The sequence below is a fragment of the Pyxicephalus adspersus genome, chromosome 5, assembly GCF_032062135.1.
Source record: "Pyxicephalus adspersus chromosome 5, UCB_Pads_2.0, whole genome shotgun sequence".
NCBI lineage: Eukaryota > Metazoa > Chordata > Amphibia > Anura > Pyxicephalidae > Pyxicephalus > Pyxicephalus adspersus.
The window spans coordinates 53259315-53285390 of NC_092862.1; the positions used below are offsets into that span (position 1 = coordinate 53259315).

General features: G+C 35.9%; 1 protein-coding gene across 1 annotated transcript in view; it reads right to left on the reverse strand.

The window, feature by feature from the left end:
• Window positions 1–26076, reverse strand: part of DIPK1C (divergent protein kinase domain 1C) — a 41187-nt gene that overhangs the window by 13776 nt on the left and 1335 nt on the right. Inside the window, exon 2 of the mRNA XM_072411516.1 lies at window positions 9381–10058. Within this exon, the coding sequence (XP_072267617.1) occupies window positions 9381–10058 (678 nt within the window). The remainder of the gene's footprint in view (window positions 1–9380; window positions 10059–26076) is intronic.

Sequence of the window (26076 nt, forward strand, 5' to 3'; positions counted from 1 at the left end):
TAGTTTAATGTAGTTTCCTTATAAATTTAATAAAGCTTTTAAATTGAGCATTTCCTTTTAATGTTTCAGATCTTTATATATTAGCTGTGATGAATGAAATGAAAGGAATAGAATAGCCTTGTTCTTTTTATACACTAAAATACTTCTAAATAAAGTAGATGGGCTTAGGGAAATACATACTTTAATTCACAAAGGAGCCATTCCTGCATATCAAGCTTTTTACAGCTGGTTATAAAGAACAAGTTAAAACTTGGACTAAACCCAAACCAAACATCTGATCCCCAGCTGGAATTGCTTAGTCCTATGGTAGTTTCATCATATAAAATTAAGCTTGGAGTGATCCACACATTTTACAGGTTTTTACAGGCTGTTATCGGGACTAAATATCTTTATAAAGTTTTTATCCTTCTTAACATTTGAAATACTGGAATGCGTCCTATCATAATGATGTTTGGGTGGTAAGCCTTTGGTTAGTTCTGTACAAAGACAAAGAATGACTACTGTAAAAAAAAAAGAGAGGTATATGTTATACTTAAATATAGTAAAACATTTTTAGTGGGTCACTCACTCTGCCAGCCTTACAGAGTAGACTTTTAAAGCATGTTTGTATATAGTTTTTTTTAATTATATATTGTGAAGGCTGCCATATGTCCTTAATAATTATGCAGGCTATCCCTTAAGCGCAACAACATGACTATCCCCCAGTTAATGGACTCCCACTGACTGTATTTTATGTTTTTTTTTACATTTTTTTATACTTAACTTTTCTAAAGACTTAAGACCCATCACCTGACATCACAGGATTTTCTTTGCCTGGACAGCCCATAAGAAGAAAGCAGTTCTGATATGATGATGTCGGCACCATTCTTTGCACCAGTACACAGAGAATGTCATGGATCATGCAGCTCCAGAAATATTGTGAGCCAAAGATGTTTTTATCCTTATTATCTGTAATTTAAAGAAGCGTGGGATGCTTGGTTCAACTCTGTTTGCTATGATTTATTTTTTTAGCTTGCACCACTACATGAATTGGTCATCTAGGGATTGGAGAAAGAAACCACAGAATGCAGAAGGAGACCAGGTATCCAACACACCCAGAAGGATGTTGTGACCTGCTATAAATACTATATCCACAGCTCATTAGTGTGGTAGTTAATTGGAAGAAAGGCGTAAAGTTCTGTCCATTGGGTGGATTGTCACTATTACAGATATCCAAAAAGATCATTGCTACCTATTAACCTCCTGGGTGGTTCATTTCTGTCTAGATTTATATGTATAAAAACGGTACATTGTCTTTCATGAAAATTTATTTACATTGTAGACCTGTAATTTATAGGCATACCTCACGGAAATTATGTCCAATATTTAATAAATGTATTATTAACTTTAAATAAAAAAACACAAATCTGTTAAAACAAGGGTGCATAAAAATACTGAAACCTGTAATATAACTGTACAGTAACATAGTATATATAAAGTAGCATATATATATATATATATATATATATATATATATATATATATATAATGATTACATTGTATTAGATTCAATACAGTTATTTTGTATTGAATCCAATACAAATGCATGCACCGACATATGCACCCTAAATGGGAACTCCAGGGGAACGTCAGCGCACTCGCCGGGGGAAGATCGGAGGAAGAGGACACGGCCCAAGGATGGGATACAATGAACAGGATGCCAGGACAGGATTTTTTTTTTGTTATTTTCAACTACCGCTTTAAGTAAGGTTTTTTTTTTTTTACCACACTGGGGGTTACCACCAGGGAGGTTAAACTGACCTGAGAAGCACAAACTGCTCATTAATCATGGAGTAACTCTAAGGTTCCATGGAACCCTGGTCAAAGAATACTGGATCAGTCATTCAAATTACGGATTCTTCTAATATTGTTGATGAGTGATTTTATGTTACCTGTTATTTCACCTCATTCTATTAATCCAGTTAGTATGACTAAAAACAATAGGTTCTTCAAATTGGAATTTGTTTGGGAGGTATGTACACACACAACTGGTACAGTAAGAATCTACACATTGGCATACAGATATTAAAAAAAAGTAGAATATCTGTAAAATTTCTGTTGATGGCTGTGTTTGACCTAAAATTAATATACATTTTTTGGATGTTTGTGGCTTCTGCAGAATGCATTTAAGCCTTAAAAGAAATTAGGAAAGGAAGGCATTGATCTACCAACTTATACTCTAGTCCAGCATAAAAGAAACACCAGGACATAAAACAATAGAAGGTGTTTCCCCAATACTTCTTACATTCTACATAGTGATGCTTTAGGACAACAGCACTCCCAAGTACCACCAGTGGGTGTGACTGTACATAGCCCTTTAATCTTGGGCTAATCAGAATTTTAGGGTTCAAAGCATATCAACATCATCTATGCATTTACAACAGCACCTTATTTTTCATCCTCACCATCCTGTTAAAAATAGGGGGATCCCCTTTTTTTTCAAAGCCAATTAACATGGCTGAAGACTTGGAAGAAGACAGAAACACCCATGTTCAAGGGGAGCCCAGAAAGCAGGTAAATCTGCTGGGGTTTTTAGGGACAACCATCTCTAGGGTTTACAAAGAATAGTCTAGAAAGGGAAAAATATCCCATGGGCATCAGTTTTCTGCATTAAAATACCTTGTTGATGCCAGGGGTCAAAGGAAAAGAATGGCCAGACTAGTTGGAGTTGATAAACAGGCAACAGGTAATTAGTCAATCCTTCTTGTTCTGTCAATGATCTAAAAAAAAAAAATCAAAAACTAATCCTCCAAACTAACATTTCACAATATAAAATAACATGAAAATAATTTAATAAAAAAAAGAAAAGTGTGCTCAGAGTTTGGGAAGTGGGTCAGTCAGAGAACTTTTCAGCACTCTCTTGTATAGATCTGATAAAAAATTTTCTTTGAAGAGGCAATCTAAGGATAAGGTGTACTGCATCTTGTGAGGAAAATAAAATGGGGTAACTATCTGTTTTAATCACAGCTATATGCAAATAAGGTCAAATCAGGCTGTTCTGTTAAGCCATAAGACACCTTGCAGGGAGGCTTAAGCTGACTAAAAAATAAAGCCATTTATCTCTGCCAAAAGTTACACAGTTAGCTATTTGCTTGGAGGCAGAACCGCAAAGAATGTTTTCCTCCAAATATATAATGTAATGATAATATTCATTCACGTACTGCATAGAGATAATGAAAAGGACAAAACACTTTGCAGACATAGAGGTCAAGAAAAAATGTGTTCTGCAATAATTGATTAAAAAACGCTCAACACAATAACATATTGCATTCTTGACAAGGTAAGCCAAATATTTTGCAGATGAGTGCACACTGAAGAGGCCTGGACAGTGAGTTGTAGAACTATTAACCTAATCAAAAAAGATGGAAAAAGAAATGCTGTTATGAACCTTTCTACTCATACGGTATATGCTGCTTAGTCACACACATACATGTTAGGCTATGTGCAAATATCAGCTCAGAATTACAGATGTGATAGATGGCCTTAAAGGGGTACTATAGTTAGGCTGTTGAAAATATGTGAGCAGACAGGTTGTTGCAGAAAGAGATATGTGATGCTCCTATCCAGGGCTACCAGGAACATCACATGCATGGCAAGTACTTCATTCTGTCCTGGATGGATGAAGAAGACACCCAAAAGAGAGAAAAAAAAGATGGTGGCGCTCAAAAGCACATATGCTTATACCTATAAATGTTGGGGTTGTCAGTGATACCATGATATTTCATTTACTATTATTGAACAAATAATGATTTGTTTAACTAAGGCTTAGTTAACAGAAGCAGTTTACTGCCCCCAATCACCAAATGAATGGTCCAGTGCAATATCCAGAGAAATGTTTGGAAATCTGCATACAGCCCCTATACTTCTATACTTCTCAATGAATTTTCCAATACAGCAAGTGTCAACTAAGCTTTGGAACACCTGACTATAGAGTGAAGCATTGCCATACAAAATCAGTAATAGCTTAGTATACCAATAAGCAAACTCATCATGTTTACTGACTAGGACCTTTCTCAAGGTGTAATGATATGAATAACAGCTTTTGGATTTTGGATTACAGATTCTCACTGGCAAACCTTTGAGTATGTTATACAGGTTCAACAGGTACTTCTGCCAGCTGAAATAAGTTTATCATACCTGTAACGCTTGGGGAGCTGGAGCCTCTAGGGGGCACTATGTCTTCACAATAGTGGTGTGAGCCCTGAAAAGGGCCAAGGTGCAAAATCTAAGCAGCAGCCAGGTCTTCTTCAGAAACTCTTGTGGTAAGGATGTTGCGCTGCTGGTTACTGCCAGGTTGTGGTCCTTGGGCAGCAGGGTGGGCAGAATAATGCACTGTACCAAATCACTTGGCAGAAGAATAGTCAAGAAAATCTGAAGTCAAGTCAGGCTTCAGGTAGGAGAGGTCAGAGATAAAGCCAGGGGTCAAGAACCAGAAATCTAGGAAATAGACACTAATGCCACAGGGGTCACCACAGACACAGGAAGCAGGAGAATGCTCGGGAGACACGGGGGTCAGGGCAGACACAGAGGAACACTGGAACACCACAAGGGAACAGGGAGGAAAACAACTGACTGGGCAACAAGGGGTTCCCATGGGAGCTGGACTAGGAAAGCTCTGAATTAATTAACAGGTGTAGAGGAAATCCTCAGCAGAGCTAAGGGGCTCGGCACTAGTGGAGACATGTTGCATGAATGCACAGTGCCGGGTCTGAGCCATCTAAATAGCCAGGGATGATTAAGAGGCTATTTCCTGATTGTCGGGGGGAGGGGGGCAGCTTTAGTGAGGAAGAGGTAAATGTGACAATACCAAAATATTTTTTTTTTTTGCAGCATAAGACATTGTTTTGAAATATTACCATCCTCTTTTTTGTGGGTTTTGGTAACTAGCACTGGAAAACTAACAGGAGATGTTAGAATATTGGAAGATATAAACTACATTTGAATCTTGCACCTCAATTTCTCACAATTGGACAGCTTACACTACTACAGCTGGCACAGTGAAAAAACCTCCTTTATACAAAACAAGTATTCACAGAACCACCAGCACATCAGCAACAGTGCTGCCAGTAAAATCTTCCACTAATGTGGGTGACTAATAAACTGAGAACATTCTTGGCTACATTCTGCCTATAATACTGGTGGTTCTAAATACCTAGACCATGCCAGCAGACACTAACATATTCCCTTCTCTCTTCGTGGCATTAAAACAAAACTGAGCTCACAATCACTGTTAATAACAAAGCTCTAGGGGAATACAGTTGTAGGGTGTGGATAAATCCATGAAATGAAACAGATATGTTTTGATCTTTTGCAGTTCTACCAGAAAAACTTATGTAGTCATTAATGTGTGAGCCAGCAAGACTTTGACACTGGCACAACTTCTGAAAAGTTAAGAACATTGTTCAATTGATCCAACTACATTAGCTAGATTTGTATTAACAAAGCCAACAGAACAGTTTAGTTTAAATGAAGACTTGTATTCATTTTAAAATGGGAAAATGCCCAGTAGCTGCATTTATGTGTTTATAATAAATACCATTACTCTGGTAGATCAATGTAGATATCATAACTGATCTCCAGACTAAAATAAATTCCCTCTCCTGCCTCTCCCTTAATACCAATCCAACAGAAGCAAAATGTCCCTTTTACTTACATAAAACCATGGGCTTCCTGGGTGTACAACCAGTAGGGTCTTTCATCATGTTACTTCCTACAGCATGTGGACACTTCCTATTGGCTATCCAGTGGTGGGAGCTCGTGGGAATCCCATGGGAAGTTGCTAGCCCTTGCCCTTTAAAACATACATTAACTTTTATAAAAAAAAAATTATAATAAAATTGTAGTTAATTTGATTAATTTATCACTTCATTAAAAAGAAAAAAAAGGAAATATTTCCTTTTAATTGATAAAAATATGAATGCTTGCAAGGATTCCTTATGTGTTTACACCAAAATTTCTGTATAACCTGAACTTTAGAGACACCCATAGTCTAGCTCTCACTTAGTCATTAAAATTAATGAATTTAGTACACATTGTGACAAGCCCAGGAGATGGGTGTGGTTTATTATATTACATATATATTTATTATATATCATGGATATAGTACAGATACCCACCGGCCATAAATCATCTATTTTTTGGTCTCAAATTTATTTGCTCCTCCTTACTTCTGGATAAGAAGGTATTTTGTTATGTCAATTTTTAACTGTTCCCAGTAGAAAACTAAAACTAGCAGTACCAATAAAAGAGGCCAAATCACTGACTCCACTTTAAACAGTTACATGGATAATAAAGTAGAAAATAGACAAATTCATCTAGTTTAATTTCTCCCAACTACTGCAGTTTTGGTCTGAAAGATGGCAGAACAAAAAGCAACTCAGCAGCTGTGCCCAGTTCTGCCTTACAGGGAAAAACAAAATTTCTTTTTCAAGCACACAAAGGGAGTTGGATCATTTCCTGGATCACAATATTGCAGTATTATCCTAATGGGTTAGGGCAAGCCGTCTGTACTTTAGGTTTATATACAACATAGGCAAGCATGGGGAATCCAGGTGATCATAGCCCAAATATATTTCCAGGACAAAAAAAAAGTTTAAAGAACTGTGGTTTTCTTGAAAGGTAACATTTATATACTGCTTTACATTTATCCACATATTTGGAATAGTTTTAAAATAACTTTGTTGTATATTTGAGTGTACATTGTCACATGTTGCTGTTCAAGCATCAACAACCCCCAAAAAAGAGCTGAAAAAATGGGATCCTTATGGTACATTTAGCTAATATTAAAATTCCAAATCTTAAATAGGACATCAATTTTGAAACTAAAACAGTTTGTTTTGAAAGTAAAATACTTTAGCTTTGTAGGACAAAAGAGAAATAGAGATGTGCTTTGATGTGATGGCAATGGCACCTCCCTAGCACTGTAGTACACTGAGATATGGTTTACTGCAAAAAATGCCCCATAAACAATTTTTGGTGCATCTTTTTGACATTTCAGTTTATGATATACAGTGGATTAGCAAAATAAATGTAAACCAGTTATGGTTTACATCCACTTTAACCTCCCTAGCGGTAACCCCGAGTGTGACTCAGGGTAGAAAAGTTGCTGAAAGCGGTTACCCCGAGTCACACTCAGGGTAGGTAAACCTATGGGAAGTAATAGTAAATACAGCCTTACCTGATCCGCCGGCATCCTGTGTCGTCCATCGCCGCGATCCCTGTCTTCTTTCCTCTTCCTCCGGCATCTTCTGCACACGATGAGTCACCGGGGAAGTTCCCGGTGACGTCGGTGCATGTGTACGTTGCTGGTGGGGCGGGGCGGAAAATTCAAAATCTATTTGTTTTGCATTCAATACAAAATAACTGTATTGAATGAAATACATTGGATTTATATGTGTAAAAGCAGTACATTGTTTTCATGAACATTTATTTTACAGTGTAATATAAAAGTAAAATATGTTTTTTTTTTAAATTAAAAAAAAAAAAATAAAAAAAATCTATTAATTTTGTTAATGTATTTAAATTATTATTTTTACATGATTTTGTGTTTCAAACTTTAATATACTCATACTATTATATTATACTGTAAAATAAATTTTCATGAAAAACAATGTACCCCTTTTAGGAGAGAAATGTACCACTAGAGAGGTAATATATACATATATATTATATACCTATATGAAATGTAATCTGTAAATCTTTTGACATTGGCTCTACGACCATAGCCTTTGCCCACTAAAAAACAATTATTAGGTTTGCTGGTAGAATGCTATTTGGTGGTATAACTACCACTTTAAGTGTTAATTTAGGCACTGGCATGATTCTGCCCCCTATGTGCCACAGATGTGTAGCTGCAAAGAATAAACTGTCAGTGCCATCTGTGTGGAGTTCCCTGTGTACTGGGAATATTGTTACATTACATCATTGCACTTGAATCATTCAAATCAAGGAAATTGTGAGACCACAAAACTACCTCCTAATGCTGACGCATTATCATCTGGTAAAATACACTAAACCAGGTAACAAGCATGAAGACATCCATATTTAAACTTCAACAAACAAAGTATATGCATTGGGCATCATTACATTGGCATTCACATTCATTGAGAAATATTATTTTGATTGGCCAAATGAGTGAAACTCAAAATAAGAGAAATATGTAATTAAACATTAAAGGTATTTATTGATAATTTCATCTTGGGTATTGTTTTGCAACTGATGTGTTATTAATACTGGTCTACAGCCAATTAAATGAATAATTATCATATACCATTAATATGACACCAAAGTACAAAAACAGTTTTGTAGTATTCTATATATGGATTAAGTCCAGCCTTAACCTTTGTGCTGCTGCATTCTTGCCTTCATATGCCTTGTTGCCATATCACCATTCTCATACAAACGTTATTAATTCTGTAAATTGACCTACAATTTTATATATACATACTGTTCACCTAGCTGGCTTGAATTTCTAAATTTCCCCTGAGGAAGCTGTGTACGAAATGCGCAGGGAAACTAGGATTTATCTGAAGAATTTAACCACATTAATGATATCCTTTGGTTATCTGTCTGTATGGACAAAATTGATACTAGATTGATGTACCTAAAAGCTCAATTGAGATATTGTGAAGATTGTATTTAGAACTTTATGTTCAATAAATGTGTTCACTTTATAATTTATTTGTTTTTGAAATAAGTTTGTTTAATGTACAACCACAAAAACACCATTTCCCTACTCTGACCCAGTATTGGGCCACGTGTCTCTTTAACCCTGTGTTCCTCAACCAGGGTTACATGGAACTCTAGGGTTTTTCCAGAGTTTGCTAAGGGTTCCTTGAGCAACAAGTAATTTGAACTTCTCAGGTCATCTTTGTGGCTATATGTAAGGGTGACTTTTTTGCCACTGGCAAACAATGTAAGAGGAATTATTTCCGCTACCACAGTTGTACTGTGAGTTGTAGATATAGTAAATAAAGGAGGGGTTCCCTGAAGTTCTGAAAGTTATTTTAAATATTCCCCAATGTTAAAAAGTTTGAGAAACACTGGTCTGACCCATGACCCATAATATTTTTTAATGAACTTTACACATTTTAGTTTCACGGGATTTAGGGAAATATATGGAACACATTAGCAAGTAAATGTATTTCTTGTTCAGACAAAGTTACAGAAAATGTGAAGACCTGTATATATATATATATATATATATATATATATATATATATACTTTAACATGTTACTTTGTTATGACATAACAAGGGTTATGTATGTTTTTGTGCAGTGTTACTGATGTGTACATGAAGTAACCATATTTGAGTTTTGTTATAACAACAAAGTAAACTTACAGTAAGATCACTTCTAATGGCAAAGTTCTCCGGTTTAACATCACAAAGGTGGAGCCGATGAGAAAACTCGGTGTCAAACTGATGGACCATATCTAAGAAACTGATGGCAATATCAAGGAGAGCGTTCATCTTTTCCTCACCTGTTTTGCATTGACCAACTACCTCTTCTAAAGAGAAGAGATTTTGTTTCCAAGAGTGTCCAGCACTCAGAAATTCAACTGCGTAGAAGTGGCCACAGGTTCCGATAACCTGTAAGACATGTCTACTAAAGTCTTGTAATAAGTTAAAGAGAAGGTACTCTTCTTGTTGAAATAAAGACCACATACTGGCAAGCTCCACTTTCCAGTTCTTATGTTTTTTCCTTTCAGTCCAAATTGGCATTATAGTATTGTTTGGAAGGTCCAATCCCAGAGTATTTTTAATTTCTACAGCGATCATCACAAGAAGTTCAGTGTCTGATAGACTTTGAGGATCTGGCTCATTTAACAATTCAGGAGGCTGGAATTCAGAAAAGGAATCCTTTTTAGACTTTAAAATGACAGAATTGCCCTGCCAGTCAGCATGTATAACCTTTTTACCCCGGTGGTAGTATAGACAGTGTTTATAAGTCAACTTTTTTGTCACACACAGATCTTCACAGAGGTCCCCAGTCACAGCTCCATCCATGTAATCATAACACTGAAGAAGAAAAATAAAAAGTGTTATTAAGCATATGTAATTTATATGTTAAACAAAATTAAACCTCCAAAAAATACATAAAAACGTATTATTTTTATAATATATAATTATTACTTATTATAGGAGATATTTCATGTATTGGGAATATAGGATTAAGAAGAAAACGAAAATACCCAATAGTGTAATTTCACTTTATTGAAACAAAGAAAACAGCAGGAGAATTCACATGGAAAAACAAACACCAGGCAAGTCAAAAGCTTTTTACACTTTGCCTTCTGCTCATGTATCGCTATATTAATAAAAAATCTTTTTATTCTTAATTGGCACTAAGACTTGCAGTGGGAATTTGAGGGTTCAAAAACTTTTTTTTGTTAAACAAACAAAAAGCCTTGTTTTTAAAAAGTACAAAATTAACTAGCTATCTAACTAGTGTCAAATAAAGTTAGTAATGTATCCAAATCTAGGTGCTGGAACAGTTGATGACAACAGTTATAATACTGTAAAATCAGGGCTCAGATGTGTGCTGGGAGGAGGGTCTGAAGGGCAGAAAGTCTAGATTATCAAACTGCTGCCCTCAGTACATGTCTGGAGATGTCCTTTCACTGACATGGATGGAGCCTAAGACTGCTATTTCTGTACCCATCATTGGTTATCTGTTAAGTAAATTGTTATTATCAACTCTTTTTATCATGTGTGTTATTTAAGTTGAATGACCTAAGCAACATATATGATCTGTTTATTTGGGAGGCCACTGCAAAAAATGAACTTGAAATAAACAGTATGTCAAGATCTAACATTACAAACCACTATTGAAAGTAACTTTCATTTATCCCAATTCCCAAAATATCACCTTCAACCTCATACATTTCTCATATGTATGGTATCTGAAAGTTGAAGTATCCACATGCATCATGTCTTCACCAATTCCTAATCAATGCATTTTATCACAAGGATGCAGAATTATTCACAAGCCCTCTGGGGTGCATTTAGGATTTATACTCTGGTGATAATGAAGAGAAAGAAGATAGCCTGGATTTATGTGATCATATATGGACATTGTATGCATCAGTCATTTATTTTATGTTTGTACCTTGATATCATTTAACCAGTATTATAGTACTTTCTACATGCATTGGCTTCAGCAGTAGGAAAATACAGTTGAAAATAGTATTTTTTATGCCAATTTTAATCATTTCTCTTTCTCTAAATCAATTTAGAGAAGATAAAAATGTTTGATAAGCATAGAACAACATTATAAAAAGATGAACAAAATGTAATCCAGACATTTATTTATTACAAAATAAAGTCCTGCCACTGATTATGCTGGCAATCACATTATAAGGGCATTTTATTTTGAGATTCAATATCTGCTTTAAAGTTGTCAATAGAGGTTGCTGTCTTAACAACATTTAAATATAACAAAATGCTTTAAGAATCAGATATCGTCTGGAAATTAACTACAGCAAAGTGGTTTTGCATATTTCATTTGTACATCTTATACAATATTGAACACTAATGGCTCAGATCAATAATATCTTAATTAGTTTTAGCAAAATGTTCTACAAAATGTTTTATCTGCTTGCACTGCCCCTGATATGTGTATTCATTTAATGCATAGCAAAAAAGCCATTGCTAGACATACCCAGATGTAATGTCCCAAGGTATTTAGGGACATGTTTGTTCTAATGCAGCAGAGCTTATTATTAAACTCTTCATTCTGTCTCATATAATAATTAGAACTTGCCTGTTTGTCCCCTTGATAGGGAAGATATCTGTAATCTGGTATGTGTATAGGCAGTTAGTTATAATACACTGTTTGAGAGCCAGTTAAAAATCACAATAATACAAGAAGGGCTTGTATGTTCACTGTAAGGTGTCAGAACTGGGGATGATGAGCTCCAGTTCATAAATGTAACTAAAAATTATTTTAGAACATGGGTTAGAAACTCATTCTGAGATCTCTGTCTGCATGGATGTCCTTAATGGAATAATTCTCCAAACTCTGTGTTTGGGTTATGGGACTTTAACTGACATTTAACTGACATTGGTGTGCTGGCTGGATGATGATTATAGAGCAATTAGAAATGTGTCGGAGGCTCTAATATTACGTAATCTGAACCCAGAAAAAAAATTTGCCTAATACCCTTTAAAGCAAAAGAAGACTCCCTTCCCATCCCCATTCCAGCTTGGATTTGAACTAAAACAATAATAAACTGACCTTTGATAAACTAGCAAAATATTCACATTTTACTTTTCCTTTAGTTGTATGGGGTTCAAGCTTTAATGCCCCTGTCCCTTCGCATGTAAAGGCTCATCAGTTTGTTTTCCACCACTGGTAGCCAGTTTCCTCTCCCTTCATATTGGAGGTGGCCCACAGATGTTGTTAATACTGGATCTTGTGCATGTGTCTTAAAAGATGTGAAACTAATAAAGAAATAACTAAACAAGATCCTGAGATCTTATAAGATGTCATATTTTGGGTCTAGGAATTAACTTGAAGGCAGTCATGATGAAGCTTGCAGGAGGCCACTGGGAGGCACTGGCTACATCACCAATGCTGGGAGAGGGGTAGAGAGGCAGTAAATATGAATGTGAGTTTACCTAAATAACACAATTTTGAAAAAGATGCGTAATGTATAATTTTTTTTGTATTATTTTTGTTTTTAATAATATTAAGCATGCAGAGCCACAAGTGTACTTTTTACTGTTTTAGGGGCAAAGGAGCTAATGAACACATTGTAACAGTAACTTCCATTCAAGCATATAGGGAGAAACAGTCAAAACTTTGAGTTAAACTCACGGCCTTGGGGCTTTGGGTCCGATAGCTGCTTCCACATATGCATTATATATAGCTACAGAGAATTACAAGACCCTACAACAAGTTCTTCTCCAAAAGATGTAAATACTAGGGTGTAATACTCTGTGCCTCTCTCTCTATTTTTCTAATTAGGATCAAGCCAAGCTCTCAAACCTTTTGACCTTTCAAGATCATTCATGAATTAAGTGAAGCTTATATGTTATTCCACTGTATCTACTATTTGAATATTTTGGTTTGCGATTGTGAATGTTTTAGTTTGTGAATGTTGACTGATTAGCACCTATACTTTATTAGGTGCCATTTTATGTCTTTATGTTAGTGCTTTCCATGATTCTTCTAATACCCTGAGGAAGAAACGCATCAGGATTCTGAAAAATAACTGCATATGGACTAATTACTTGAATCCAACTACCAGTTATTCGTATGTCTAGATATCCCAGAAAACTCCACGGTACCAGTGGATTTGGGAATTATAATAATTTTGTTACTTCTAAAATGATTAGTTCACTGAATGTAATATTTAAAAATACAGATTTCTACACTGTTGCTCACAAAACCCCTACTGTCTTCTTTTCTTCCCTATTTCTTCTCTATAGTAAGTATTTTTAGGGGCTGGCAAGAATCAATATAATTATATTTAGAGACACCTACAACCATATATTAGTCATAGTTAATTATTTAATGACTGATCAGGAATAAACACTATGCTCAGGAACGAATGCTATGGAGGTGAGCACAGCTGAGTGCAGTTCACTTTTCCTCCCCCTTCCCCTCTTCATAAAACAGATCACCGCTGTATGTACAATGCTCATTCATTTATCTGTCACTGGGAATGAGAGATTCTTTCCAGCGACCATCATCAGAGGTCTGTACATAGCTTGATTTCACTGAAGTATGATTAACCAGAAAGCTAGAGAAAATTCAGGATTAGGATTTGATTCCTATGTAGCAGGTCATGTGGTTATATGATTAAAGGATCTGTACAGGAACTTAGTACAATGTATCTGCTATTCACAGTCAAGAGCAGCTAAAAACCTGGTTTAACAGATTCTCAAAGAGAAAGTGTATTTTTAAGTATCTTTGAAATAATTTTTATGTGGCTTTTCCCTTTTTACAGCCATTGTAGCTAAATAAAGGTAGAGTTTTGTAGATTATAGGCAGGGTAGAAAAACTATGAAAATGAAAAGTAATTATTGAGATAATTGGTTGATTTAATAAAGGTATTCAGAATCTTTTCTCAATAAAATGTATGAGTTTTCCCATGCACTGTAATCATTCAGTAACTAAAAAGCAATTTCCCATGCACCTATTTGATGTGCACATGACTGGGTATTTAAAGTGAAATGCAAGTTGTTTTTCATATGAATGAAAAAATAAAGTGAATATTCACACAATTTATTATCAGACACTCATTATATTAACTGACTCCTAAAAGTGTATGTTAAGGTAAAAAAAATATATTTTCTTTTAAACATGCTGTAAGTATTGAAAACTAATTGTTAATAAGCATTGAATATAGAATGCTCTTTGACAAAGACAACACGGCTCTGAATTATTAAGCAAGTAGTATTAGCCCTGTCTGTTATATGTTTGATGAAGTACAAAAAACAGACCTCTCTTCTCCTCCCCTCCTCCCCCAACCTTTTGCAGCACTGTAAAGCAGGAAACTGAGTATGATTAGAAAATGGTATCTGTACTTACTAATATTTACTCAATTATATTTAGAAAAATGGTTTAGCTGATAACTGACATAAAACTAATCACATTCACATACCATTATATCATTAAAAAACAATAAATCCTTTTGAACAGGCAAAATAACCTTCAGCTAATCACCTGTAGGAATGTGAGTGCTGAGGTGTCAGTTATGGGAGGGATCTTTTTCAAAGAAAGTTTTTTTAGTTAGTGTTTGGGTTGAAAAATATAGAAATGGGACAGATCTACTTTTTACTTTTACTGATTAGAGATGTATAATACTTTATCATTTAATCTGCCCTACAGTTGTATATTCAGCAGAGATAATAAGCTGGAGGCAAAATAGTTTGATCTGTCCTGATTTATTTAGAATAAAAATAATTCTATATGCCAAAGGTATGTAAAAATTACAGAGAATAAGGTTTGAATTTTTATTTTGCATTTTATTATAAGCTTATAACCACTTGCAAAAATTTTATGATATTTAATAATAAATGATGTATGCATGATTATGCAAGATATATGTATAATTTACTCATGGGATGTATTTATAAAGCAGTAACTCTGACATTTACTGAAACAATCCCTGGTGGAGAATCTTCTGTGTCCATGTGTGGCAGTAATTGATTCTCTACCATAAAATGTTTCAGTGAATGTCAGAATCACTGCTTTATAAAGAAATATAAACCCTATACAGTAAATCCTTCAGTGGGGTTTTTTACATGTGGCCTAGGCCACTATACATCACATAGATTAAATCACAAACTGTTACTTCTCTGACCATTTGTTCCATTCTACTTTGTTCTCACTTAGATTTGCAATCCATGTACGGTGTGCTAAAACCTCATTCAGCATGTTGTTATCAATCCATTGTACAAGTATCCTCAGACAGTTTATTCTGCTATTTAATAGGAAAAGTACTTAAAGTAGACCTTTCAGTTGAAAGATAAAATGCCTACATCCCAAAACAAAACATATATTGTAGCTTACCAGTCCTTAGATGTGGTGGGTGTATTCATTTTCCTAATTGAAGCTGATTCCCCTTTATAATCACGTATCCTGCAAATAACACATTTCATATCCCCTGAAGATAAAAACATTTGTTCTGTTTTTTTTTTTAGCTCACAGGAAGTGACAAGAACATGATCAACATATATATATATCTTCTTCTATATATGGGAGGATCATCAGGAGGCACACAGTATAATTTAATCAGTGGGTATTGACAAGTCTCAGGAGGCTCAGCCTATTCATGTCACTGTTTGCTATTGTGGTGAGGATCCCTGTAAGTTGGTATTTCTAATGGTATTTCTAACTGCAGTGTGCAATGGAAATGTGCAACTCCCAGGCAACAACTGTGAACTCTTAAAGAAATTCTGGAAGACAGGCTAGACCTCATGAAAAACAATGGAAAATAAAGGTAAATGAAGAAACCAAGGTAGGCAACACATATAATAAAATATTTCCTTTACATACACGTTGGGGCACTAAGGGCTGCAAAGGTGTAACAGGACAACATAAAACCCAAACTTTGGTTTGTTTTGGCTTTCCTAAAGAAACTTGTCAGGTAATTTTATCTCTGTGTCAGCTGAAGTGCATATCAAGTGCTAAATGCTACCATCATCCAACTTCCAGGACTGGTAATAGCTTGGGGACCTTACAACCCCCAGCAGAAAACTGATATGCCTTCATTGTATCTACTACTGCTCCCAGACAATAGATCACGACAACCTCCAAACCTGCATTGAAGTGTCACCTAAAACAAACAGGGTTTATTTATATGCAGGGAATGCAGATAGTATCCACCACCTGTTAAACTGCTTGTTAACAAAAATATCTATCAGCCAATAACATGGCAGCAACCCAATGCATTTGGGCATGTAGACATAGACAGGAGGGCCTGCTAAAATTCAAACCAAGCATCAGAATGAGTATTTAGTAGATGTAGTGGTAGCGTCCCTCAATGAGTTGGTATTTAGGATACCCTCAAACTCATATAATAGGAAAAGAACAAAGCATCAGCTGTTTGTTGGCCAAAGTAATTGGCACCAGACAGTAAATAGCTGGCAATGAGTGGTTTACCTCCCCAGATATTATGCAATGGTCATTGTCTACTATCTCGAACATTTGGATGATAAGGTGAGAATTTGGAATCAACATGAAAGCATTGATACATCCTTGTTTGTATCAATAGTTTGGGCTGGTAGTGGTGGTCTAATGGTGTGGGAGATATTTTCTTGTCATACTTGGGGCCCCTTAGTTTCAAATGAGTAATATTGAAATGACACAGCCCACCTTAGTATTGTTGCTGACCATGTTTATCCCTTTGTAACCACAATGTACCCATCTTCTGATTGCTACTTCCCGCAGGATAACGTGCCATGTCACAAAGCTCAAATTATCTCAAAGTGTTTTCTGTAACATGTCAATCAGTTCACTGTACTCAAATGGCCTCCACACTCACCAGACCTGAATCAATTACATCACCTTTGGGATGTAGTAGATGCAGCAACTGTGTGATGCTATTTTGTCTACATGGACCAAAATGTTTCCAACTTTTTTGTTAAATGTATGCTAAAAAAATTCAGCAGATCTGAATCACTGCTTATGAGAATAAATTGCATTGCACTAAATATAAACTCCCCCCCCCCCCCCACACACAAACAGAACTAAAACATAGTCCACAGAGGTGTTGGATATAACTAGCTTAACAGAGTATTTCAAATTCATGGATGTATTTCTAATGCATACACAATGAACAGCTACTATTATTTATTAGAAATGACATTGTAAAATGAACCAGGGAGGAGGATTCAGCCACCTTTAGGGACCAGGAAAGTTATTGCTTTCCTTTTATCATACATTTGACCATGTTTTATATAGGTTTTTCTGTCCGCCTGATAGTATAGTATCATTCCATCCAGAGAACCCCTCTCCACCACACAAACACATGACCCTTTACCGTAACCTAGTTAAAAAAAACCCTGAAGTGGGAAATTCCTTCCTCAGGTGTCCAAATATCTACCTAGTAATGAGGGCACGTTCCACGTTCCAGTGTGCTAAAAACTCCAGTGGTGGGCTGTTGACATGATGGTAAAGGGTAGTAACACATCTGAAGGAAAGGAGTCTCACTTCATGAATTACCACTAGCACAAGATTCTCTACAGATTCTCATGTGATGGTAGATTCAGAGGTTAAAGGAGTTTTTTTTAAATTGTGAATATATAGAAGGGGTAAGCTAGAGGAATAGGTTGATTTTTTTCTTTCTTTTCTTTTATTAAAGTATAGTAGTAAGCATTGCAGATACTCCAAGATTTCCTGCTGCTGATCACATTAAGTGAACAAAATTCAAAAAGCTTTCATTATGATTGCAGTAATCCATTGAAACCAATTTGAAATCAGCTTTTTAGGCTTTCAAGCTTATAAAAGCTGATTTTCTGTCTGTTACTATGGGTCTGTGCACACCATTGCAGTTCATGTCACTACCTCTCAATCTTTCATACTCTTTTGTAGCTACAGTTAGAAACTTCTAAGCAAAGGTAATTTTTAAAATGCTTTTGTACAAAAAAAAAATGACAAGGTGGTATTTGTGTTACCCAGATCTGTAATTTTAAACTAAAGTACAAAGCAATGTCTGGCACCTGAAGTCAGTGACACATTGACCTTGGTGAGCTGATATCCATTACACATGCTTTGGTATAATTACTTCGGGCTATACCTTTTCCTGTGTCTACAATACCTCAAAGACTGAAAAGAATAGGGTTATATTTTCTAACTTTTGCAGTTGCCAGGTGTCATTAAATGTTCAACTGCACAGGTACAAATTCATATTAATATAAACACTGCATAGTATAGAACTTTAAATTGTATGTTATGCCAAAGGTTTTTCGCCTTTTCTTATTTAGTTTAGGTAGACTTTTTAGTAGATAGTGCGGAGACAATTTACAACCCAATTTTGTTTTTATATACTGAATCTAAAGTGACAGGTATCACTGAATCAGGTCTCCCATAGCAAGATTCTTTTCAGCCTCTGTTCTAGTACCCATACTAACATTTTTGGATTTTCCTTACCTTTCTCTTCTAATGACAGTGGTCACCAGGGTAAAAAAATAAACCATCTCTCCAGCAAAGGCAATATAATAAAATGCTTGCAGAGGCTCTACCTTATCCAGACTCTTCACAATTGGATACTAAAAGCAAAACTGAACAATTCTCAAAGCAATCATGATGATTGGCAAAAATAATATTCATTACCTTCGGAGCAGAATTTTTCAAATTAAAAAACCCACTTTGTAGTTGTGGTTACTTGTAGCTGTGCACGTATCTTTAGTTTTCTGGTAACAAAGGTCTTACAATTGTCCACCACCTACTTCCTGTAAACTAGTAACTGGAATATAATGTTTCTCTCACTTTGGCTGACTAGCCTACCAGTCGAATCCAGAGATGAGAGTAAATGAGCTGTAGTGCGGTCTGCAATATTTCGCCCATAAAACACGTACTCGGTTCACCACCTCACTTGTATGCATAGTGTGCTGTCACTCAGAAAGTGCTATCAGAATTTTCCTTGTTCAGTTTTGGGTTATGTTGTGTTTTTAATAAAAACAATAATGGATTGGGGGTCAACATTGTTTATGTTTAAGTTTTTTTTAAGATTTTAGGCTTTAATACTTTTTTTTAAATAATTAAATATTTTAATAAATGACAGAGGATTTCCAGAGATAAAAGGACACAGCACAGTAAAAATAGTTGCTTTTTTGGCTTTGTTCGATTAAAACTCTGGATGTAGCCATCCAGTAAGAGAAAAGTCACTCCTATGATTTACTTAACTGTGTGTATAAATGTCAGCTTGGGCTACTTATCTAAATGGAGTTACAGAAAACGTTGGAACTCGAGTCATGCGACTTGGACTTCTGACTTAAGTCGCCTAATTAACGTCTTGCAACTCGACTTGGGGGTTTTCCCCAGCAACTTGCAACTCCACTCATGACTTGCTGTCTCTGTAGACAGCTAAAGGAGTAAAGAAGGGGATGGGAAGGAAGGTAGTGAGGCCTCCTCCCCCCCCCCCTTCAGCTGTCAGAGGAGAAAACTTAGAAAGCAAGAAAGGTGGGGAGGAAATAAGTGAGTTTTCTGTAACACCAACTTCCTTCCTCCCCGCCTTTCTTGCATGCTAAGTTTTCTCCACTGACAGCTGAAGGGCTGAAGGTGGGGGGGGGGGCAAATGAGAAATCCATGGACTTAGAATGCGATCCTGTGCTCAAGAACAGGATCAGAGCTCTGTTTCTATATGGGGAAAAATTGGGATAAATTAAGTGACTTGACTTGGGACTTGACTTTGAAGAATTCTTGGTGACTTGAGACTTTACTTGGGACTTGGTGTCAATGATTTGTGACTCGACTTCGACATGAAGGGTGACGACTTAGTTCAACCTCCAGAAAAAGTGTAGGAAAAGAAGCAAACAGCCCTACCCACCATCCAATATAATGAAAGAAAGGCCATGTAAAAAAAATATTATATATTCCTTTTAAAAGGAAAAGGGTAAAAATGTGGAGGGTAACTGATAAAACATGAACAGTGTTTGTTATTTTACAGGTTTGGATTTATAGTTAGTCGGAAATGATTATTTGCTAGGTATGAGTTTATTTGCTAGGTAATATTTTATTAAATTTATTAATTTTCACCTAAAACATAACCTTTATAACAAAACAAGTAAAGTTGCATGTGCACAGAATATAAAATTCAAAGGCAACTCCATTTTAAAAACAATTCAGTATTTATATATTTAAACAATATGAAATGATTGTCCAATTTTTCTGCGCTGTGTTACTATGGTAATTCTAGCCATGTAATACCTTCTGTGTAGATGACAGCATGTCTCATAGACAAACACTTCTGATATTTGTCAGATATAAATCTATACCAAATTTGTCACAGTCACTGCCCACATTTATTGTTTTCAGGTTTTGTTAATGAGAAACAGGCACCGTGTTAACCTTTAAGTGGCATGTATGTCTATGAGGAAGAAGCTGAAAATGTTCAAGTGATAAGCTGCACCTACGTGTTGAATTTTGTTGTGATATCACAATTAAAATAAGGTACAGGTATGAATGGGAATAGGACAATCTCTGGGCCCCTATGACAATGAAATTGGAAAAATGACTCCAATAAATGTTACTGCTGGAGGCTAAACAGAAATCAGGTAGAATTGTTCAGAGTTTATGAGCTGCTGGTTTTGAAGGGTTGTTTTGCATTAATAACCTGAAAACCCCAAAATCACACACTATAAACCATCAACAAAAGGTAAACAACGCTCCAGGCAATAACAATGTGTCACTCACATGAGCTTTAAAATGTAGAAGGTAAGGCAACATGCTGAGCACCATGAAACATAAAGCTGACTTTGTTTCCTGACACTTTCAATGAAAGCTCCAGGCACAGAAGTCACTCCAAACTCTGCTCGGTACATCGCTTTATAGGTGTTTCTGCGCTTTGTTTCATGATAGATATTTACATAGTTCATGTACATGATAAATTAATTTCTTACCATTCACTCGCTATTTAGTACAAGTGTAGCTGAAGTAAGGCCTTTAAAGATGCAAAAATTGTATTATTTATTGCGATGAATAGCAAAAATGTAAAATAAATAATATAATTACCTATAGCCCTCCAAATCAATGTGACAAATTTGTCACACAATAATAGTAATAAGTAAGTAATAGAGAACACATGTGTAACTTTAAGCAGTTTTATCATTTTGGACTGCTGTTCTTTTTTGAACCAATTCAGCCCCAAAAAAAAATTTGGTGGAGAGGGGGCATTTTATTGCATTGGGCCGTTGGGCATGCAGATACCATCTATTCCAAGGTTAGACATATAGGTATGTAGATAATGTTCCTGATCAACTCATAACTATTTAGTATGACTCACTGAGAATATGACAATGTAGCTCTAGCAGATTATTTCCTAAGGGTTTTCCATCTGTCCATCAGAACAGACTTTAGAACAGTCACATGTTTTAAATGGAGGAACCTCAGAACTATTTTCCAGGTCTCAGGAAACCCCTGCCAATAATCACTATACCCAATGGGATGCTAGAAGCGGGAAGGATACGCTCGTTTACAGATTGCTTGTTCTTGTGGGTTACTTATCTGAAAGGCATTTAATGCTCATTTCACAAGGAATCCCCAGTGATCTCTGGAGGAACCCCAGAGGAGAAAGGCTGGTTTAGAGGAAGTGGGCTTTTACCTACACATTGTTGTAGTAATATGAACAATCACGCCATCTGCCCCTCCTGGTTGGCACTGCCATGATGCCACAGCGATCAAATGATTCCTATCACTCTCCTAGTACAGCAACTTATGTTACAAGTCCTAGTACATTGGTATGGTTGAATTCAGTGCTCAGTGCTAATTACAATACTAAAAATACACGCACTATAAATCAGCAAGACATCATACATATAGTACGGTGCAAACAGAAAACATTGGTGGCACACAAATTCACCATTCAGCATTTGTAATATTATTATGAGAAGTCTGTATTTGTATAGTCTGCATTAATATACATTTCAGAAACAGATAATTCTGTAGATGTATGAAATTTTAAAACCTAAAAGAGCTGATTTATAGAAAGTTAGTTTGTTTGCTAAATATGTTCAAAGCTTGACATTGCATGGCAACTCTCACATATTTCATTAAAGCTAAACACAGAGAAATACAAATATATGTTGGTGAAAATAGAATGTGAAGTGTTGCAGCTTTTGTTAATAAATAAATGGAGGAGAGTTTCAGAAAATGTTTATAATGCTTTGAAGACAAAAGGTTTAATGGAGTTCTGCCATGAGTCACCTAGACACTGCAGAGAATGACTACAGAGCTAGAGGCAAGCTATTAAAATTGGTGAACAAGGAGGGAGACGTGGTTTCATCAGAAATAAAAGAGACTTTTTTTTTTTTGTTTGTTTTTCCTATTTTTTGTTCAGGAGACCTTTTTCCTAGGTAAACAACATCAAGGAGAAAACATAACTTTTTAGCACTGAAAAAACTATTTTACACATGTTATAAAAGTAAAAAATAAACAACATAAGCTAAAATATTATTATTCGTGTTCACGTTTTTACAACATTAAAAAAACTTTTAGTTGATAAAATGTGTGTCTTTTGCTAAAATGCTTGGATATATAATGTAAAATATATAACAATAATAAATGTATAATATATATCATGACCATGCGCAAAAGCTTACAAAATGTAGGATGAATTCACATCTTTGTGTTTTGGTAATTTGCAATAAATGACACCTGAGCCTAGAGCAGCACTACACACACATGAAAACCATGAGATTGTAGTGGTGTGTTGGAATAAAAGGTGCAGATCTGTGAAGGGTCCCTTGTCACTTCATTCTGCATAATATACCGCATTATGTGTTTGATGATGATCACAAAGTTCTAAATATATTTATTTTCATCCTCTAGGTCAGCGTTCAGCAACGACCACTGGTGGTCCACATGAAAGTTCTGGTGGGCCGCAGCTCTGACCAATGCACCCCTGAGCGGGGTCAGGAGAAGGACCCTGCTGGGGGGGACGCACCAGCCAGAGCTGCGGTCCATGTCCCCCCTACAGATCCCAGGCTTAGGGAAGTGGGGGGGGGTTGTGTCTCTGGACAGAACCTTCACATCTCCAATCTCAGGCTCAGATCTGCGATGGGAGAGTGATTGGGTTCTGGTATCATGATGTCACTAAAGGAGAAGTTTCTTCCCCTTTGAGTGACACACGGTTTTCCCACGTATGCGTGGTCCACAGTCGCTAAATTTAGTGGTCTGCCAGTCCGAAAAGGTTGGCAACCACTGCTCTAGGCAGTTGTTGCCAACTTACAAGGCCTCGACTTTATAAGGCCCCCAATCTTTAAAACTGAGTTATTTTCGGTATGTTTTTTTCTGTATTTTATGTATTCAGTGCTCAACCCAGAATTTTTTTTTGGGCTATGATTTAATAAAGCCATTCAAGGCAGGAGAGGATGCACTTTCATCAGTGAAGCTGAGCAATCCAGAAAACCTGGAATGGATCAGGTCCAGAATTGAAAACATTTGCTAACAAATAGCAAATATCTTTTAAGAAATACAATCCAGGTTTGGTGGATCACCCAGCTTCACCGATGAAAATATATCCTCTCCAGCCTTTAAGAGCTTTAATAAATCAGGAGCACTCTTGTATAGGTATTGTTAATAAATAATTATATATAATTTTCAGAATACGTAGTGGTAAATAGGATGATTGTTAGACACTGCAGAGATATTGAATGAATGATGCCAAAAGACTATGGATATGCTACAAATGTAGTCAAGAGGATGGAGATATCCTGCAGAAGATAGGAAGAGACAAGGGATTTGTTACAACGCAATGTTCTTGCTGCCTCTATAGACTGCTTATATATATAGATCCGCACAACCAATATCACATGTAATAGGTTTCTTTGTCATCTTTTCCTAGTTATTAACAGCAGATTTGCATGTTTATAAATGAGTGTTTTCTGACAGATGTGTATGTAATGCTCTGTGATACAAATGTACAACATGCAGATATAAATAAGATCTCTAAGATATAAATAAGATGCCATAAAAACCTTAATAGAACCAAATCTGTTCAGCACCATCTAGCGTTGTCAGGATGTGACTATCCTCTGCCACTAAGAAACCCTCTGACATGTTTACACAAGGCATGTTCACTCATTCCGATTTTACTATGATGGACATTTTTAGAACCATTTATGTATGTATTGCCTCATCCATGCCTGAATGAGTTCCTAGTAAACTTCACACAATTTCCATTATTGTTGCAACCTTAGTTTCCTGAGCACAGGATGCTTGACACATTTTGACAAACACAATCTCAGATAATTAGGGCAATCCTAGGCATGTCTTTTGTGACCTTTCTTATGCATTTTATTTTTTACCAAAGAGCTCTTTAGGGATGTTATTGACAAAATAATATTCATAGCATACCCTGGGCATATTACCAATGATGAATAGGTTTTTACTATTATAAAATATTCACAATCCATTAAAGCCGATTTAGAGCTTCCAGCAGATTCCTTGTGTTATACAAATCTCACAGTGCAGGCATAGATGGAAGATGAGGGATTCATGTAAGATCAGTCATCTGGTGGTATGGGAATACTGAGAGATACGAGTACATCCAGCAGAGTCATAAATACACATATATATCTTCAACAAGAATATAACTTATATATCTTAGTGTATAGAAAACCCCTAGCACATGTCTAAAGTAACCTCTTGATGTGTTGGGTAGTATCATTGGGCCGACACATTTTTTTACAGTGATCATTGTAAGCAGCCCTCATACTTATCATATATTTATACAAAGTTCAGTGTTTCCAAGTGATGCAGTTGTCCGAAATGTAATGGTAATTTGATTGGTACGTCTCAATATAAAGTACATATGTTGTGATGTGTACAAATGATCGAATATTATATATGTTTTTCAGGGGCTTCCAATTAATCAATTATGATACAGAAAAATAATCAGATTGGTAAGCCGATCTCAAAATCGTCAGTGGGCATCCTTACCTACTGCACTTTATTCCATCAGACAAAACAGGTTCTCTTTAATCTCCCCATCCCGAGTAGAATACACTTACCTTTTCTTTACCCCCCCCCCCCCCTTCTCTACTCAGTGCCAGGAGCTGGTACGCGCAGGCTAGGAGGAGTGTGTAGCAGCTTTGAGTGGTATAGGGGCCCCCATAGCCTGTGTGACTCCTGGCAGATGAATGGATCAGTAGGGGAACAAAAGCAAGGGCAGTATATATATTGAGGGGATCGGTATATAGTATATTGAGGGGATCGGTATTAAAGTGATCCTGCTGCTTGCTTTGCATTGCATACAACACAGGTTCACTTTAAGATGAATCTTCCATTATTGACCTTCATTTAATACTTCCCGAGTCACTTACCTAGAATATGCATAGAAGCCACCATAATAATTTCACTTTAATGATATTTACCAATATTTTCACTTTAAAAATGTTGTATACATAAACAGGAACATTGTTTATTGTTCTCTTGAAAAGGAAGAACATATAATAAAATATTTGTTCACGGATTTTCTGCAAATACTCAACATTCCAAAGCATCAGTGCCCACTCACATCAATCTCATTTCCATGTTAGTAAGAATCTGTTCTGTTCCCATGTACAGAGCTTATTTTACTCATTACACATGATTCTTTAAAATTTATTAAAAACTTTAGTTTGTCATTTTTTGTCAGCAGTCAGGTTCTGTACAATGACTAGTAGAGTACATTAGCCATGTACAATGTCACTCTTCTAAGGCACCGTGTATCAAATGATGATGATTTATACAATACAGCCTGAACATTACAGTAATAAAATATAAAGTTTGCAGAAAAGAAAAAACAAATGCAACCGCATCTAAGGATTGGTAAACTGCACTATGCTACATGTTTCAGGTTTGATATCCTTTAAACACAATGCC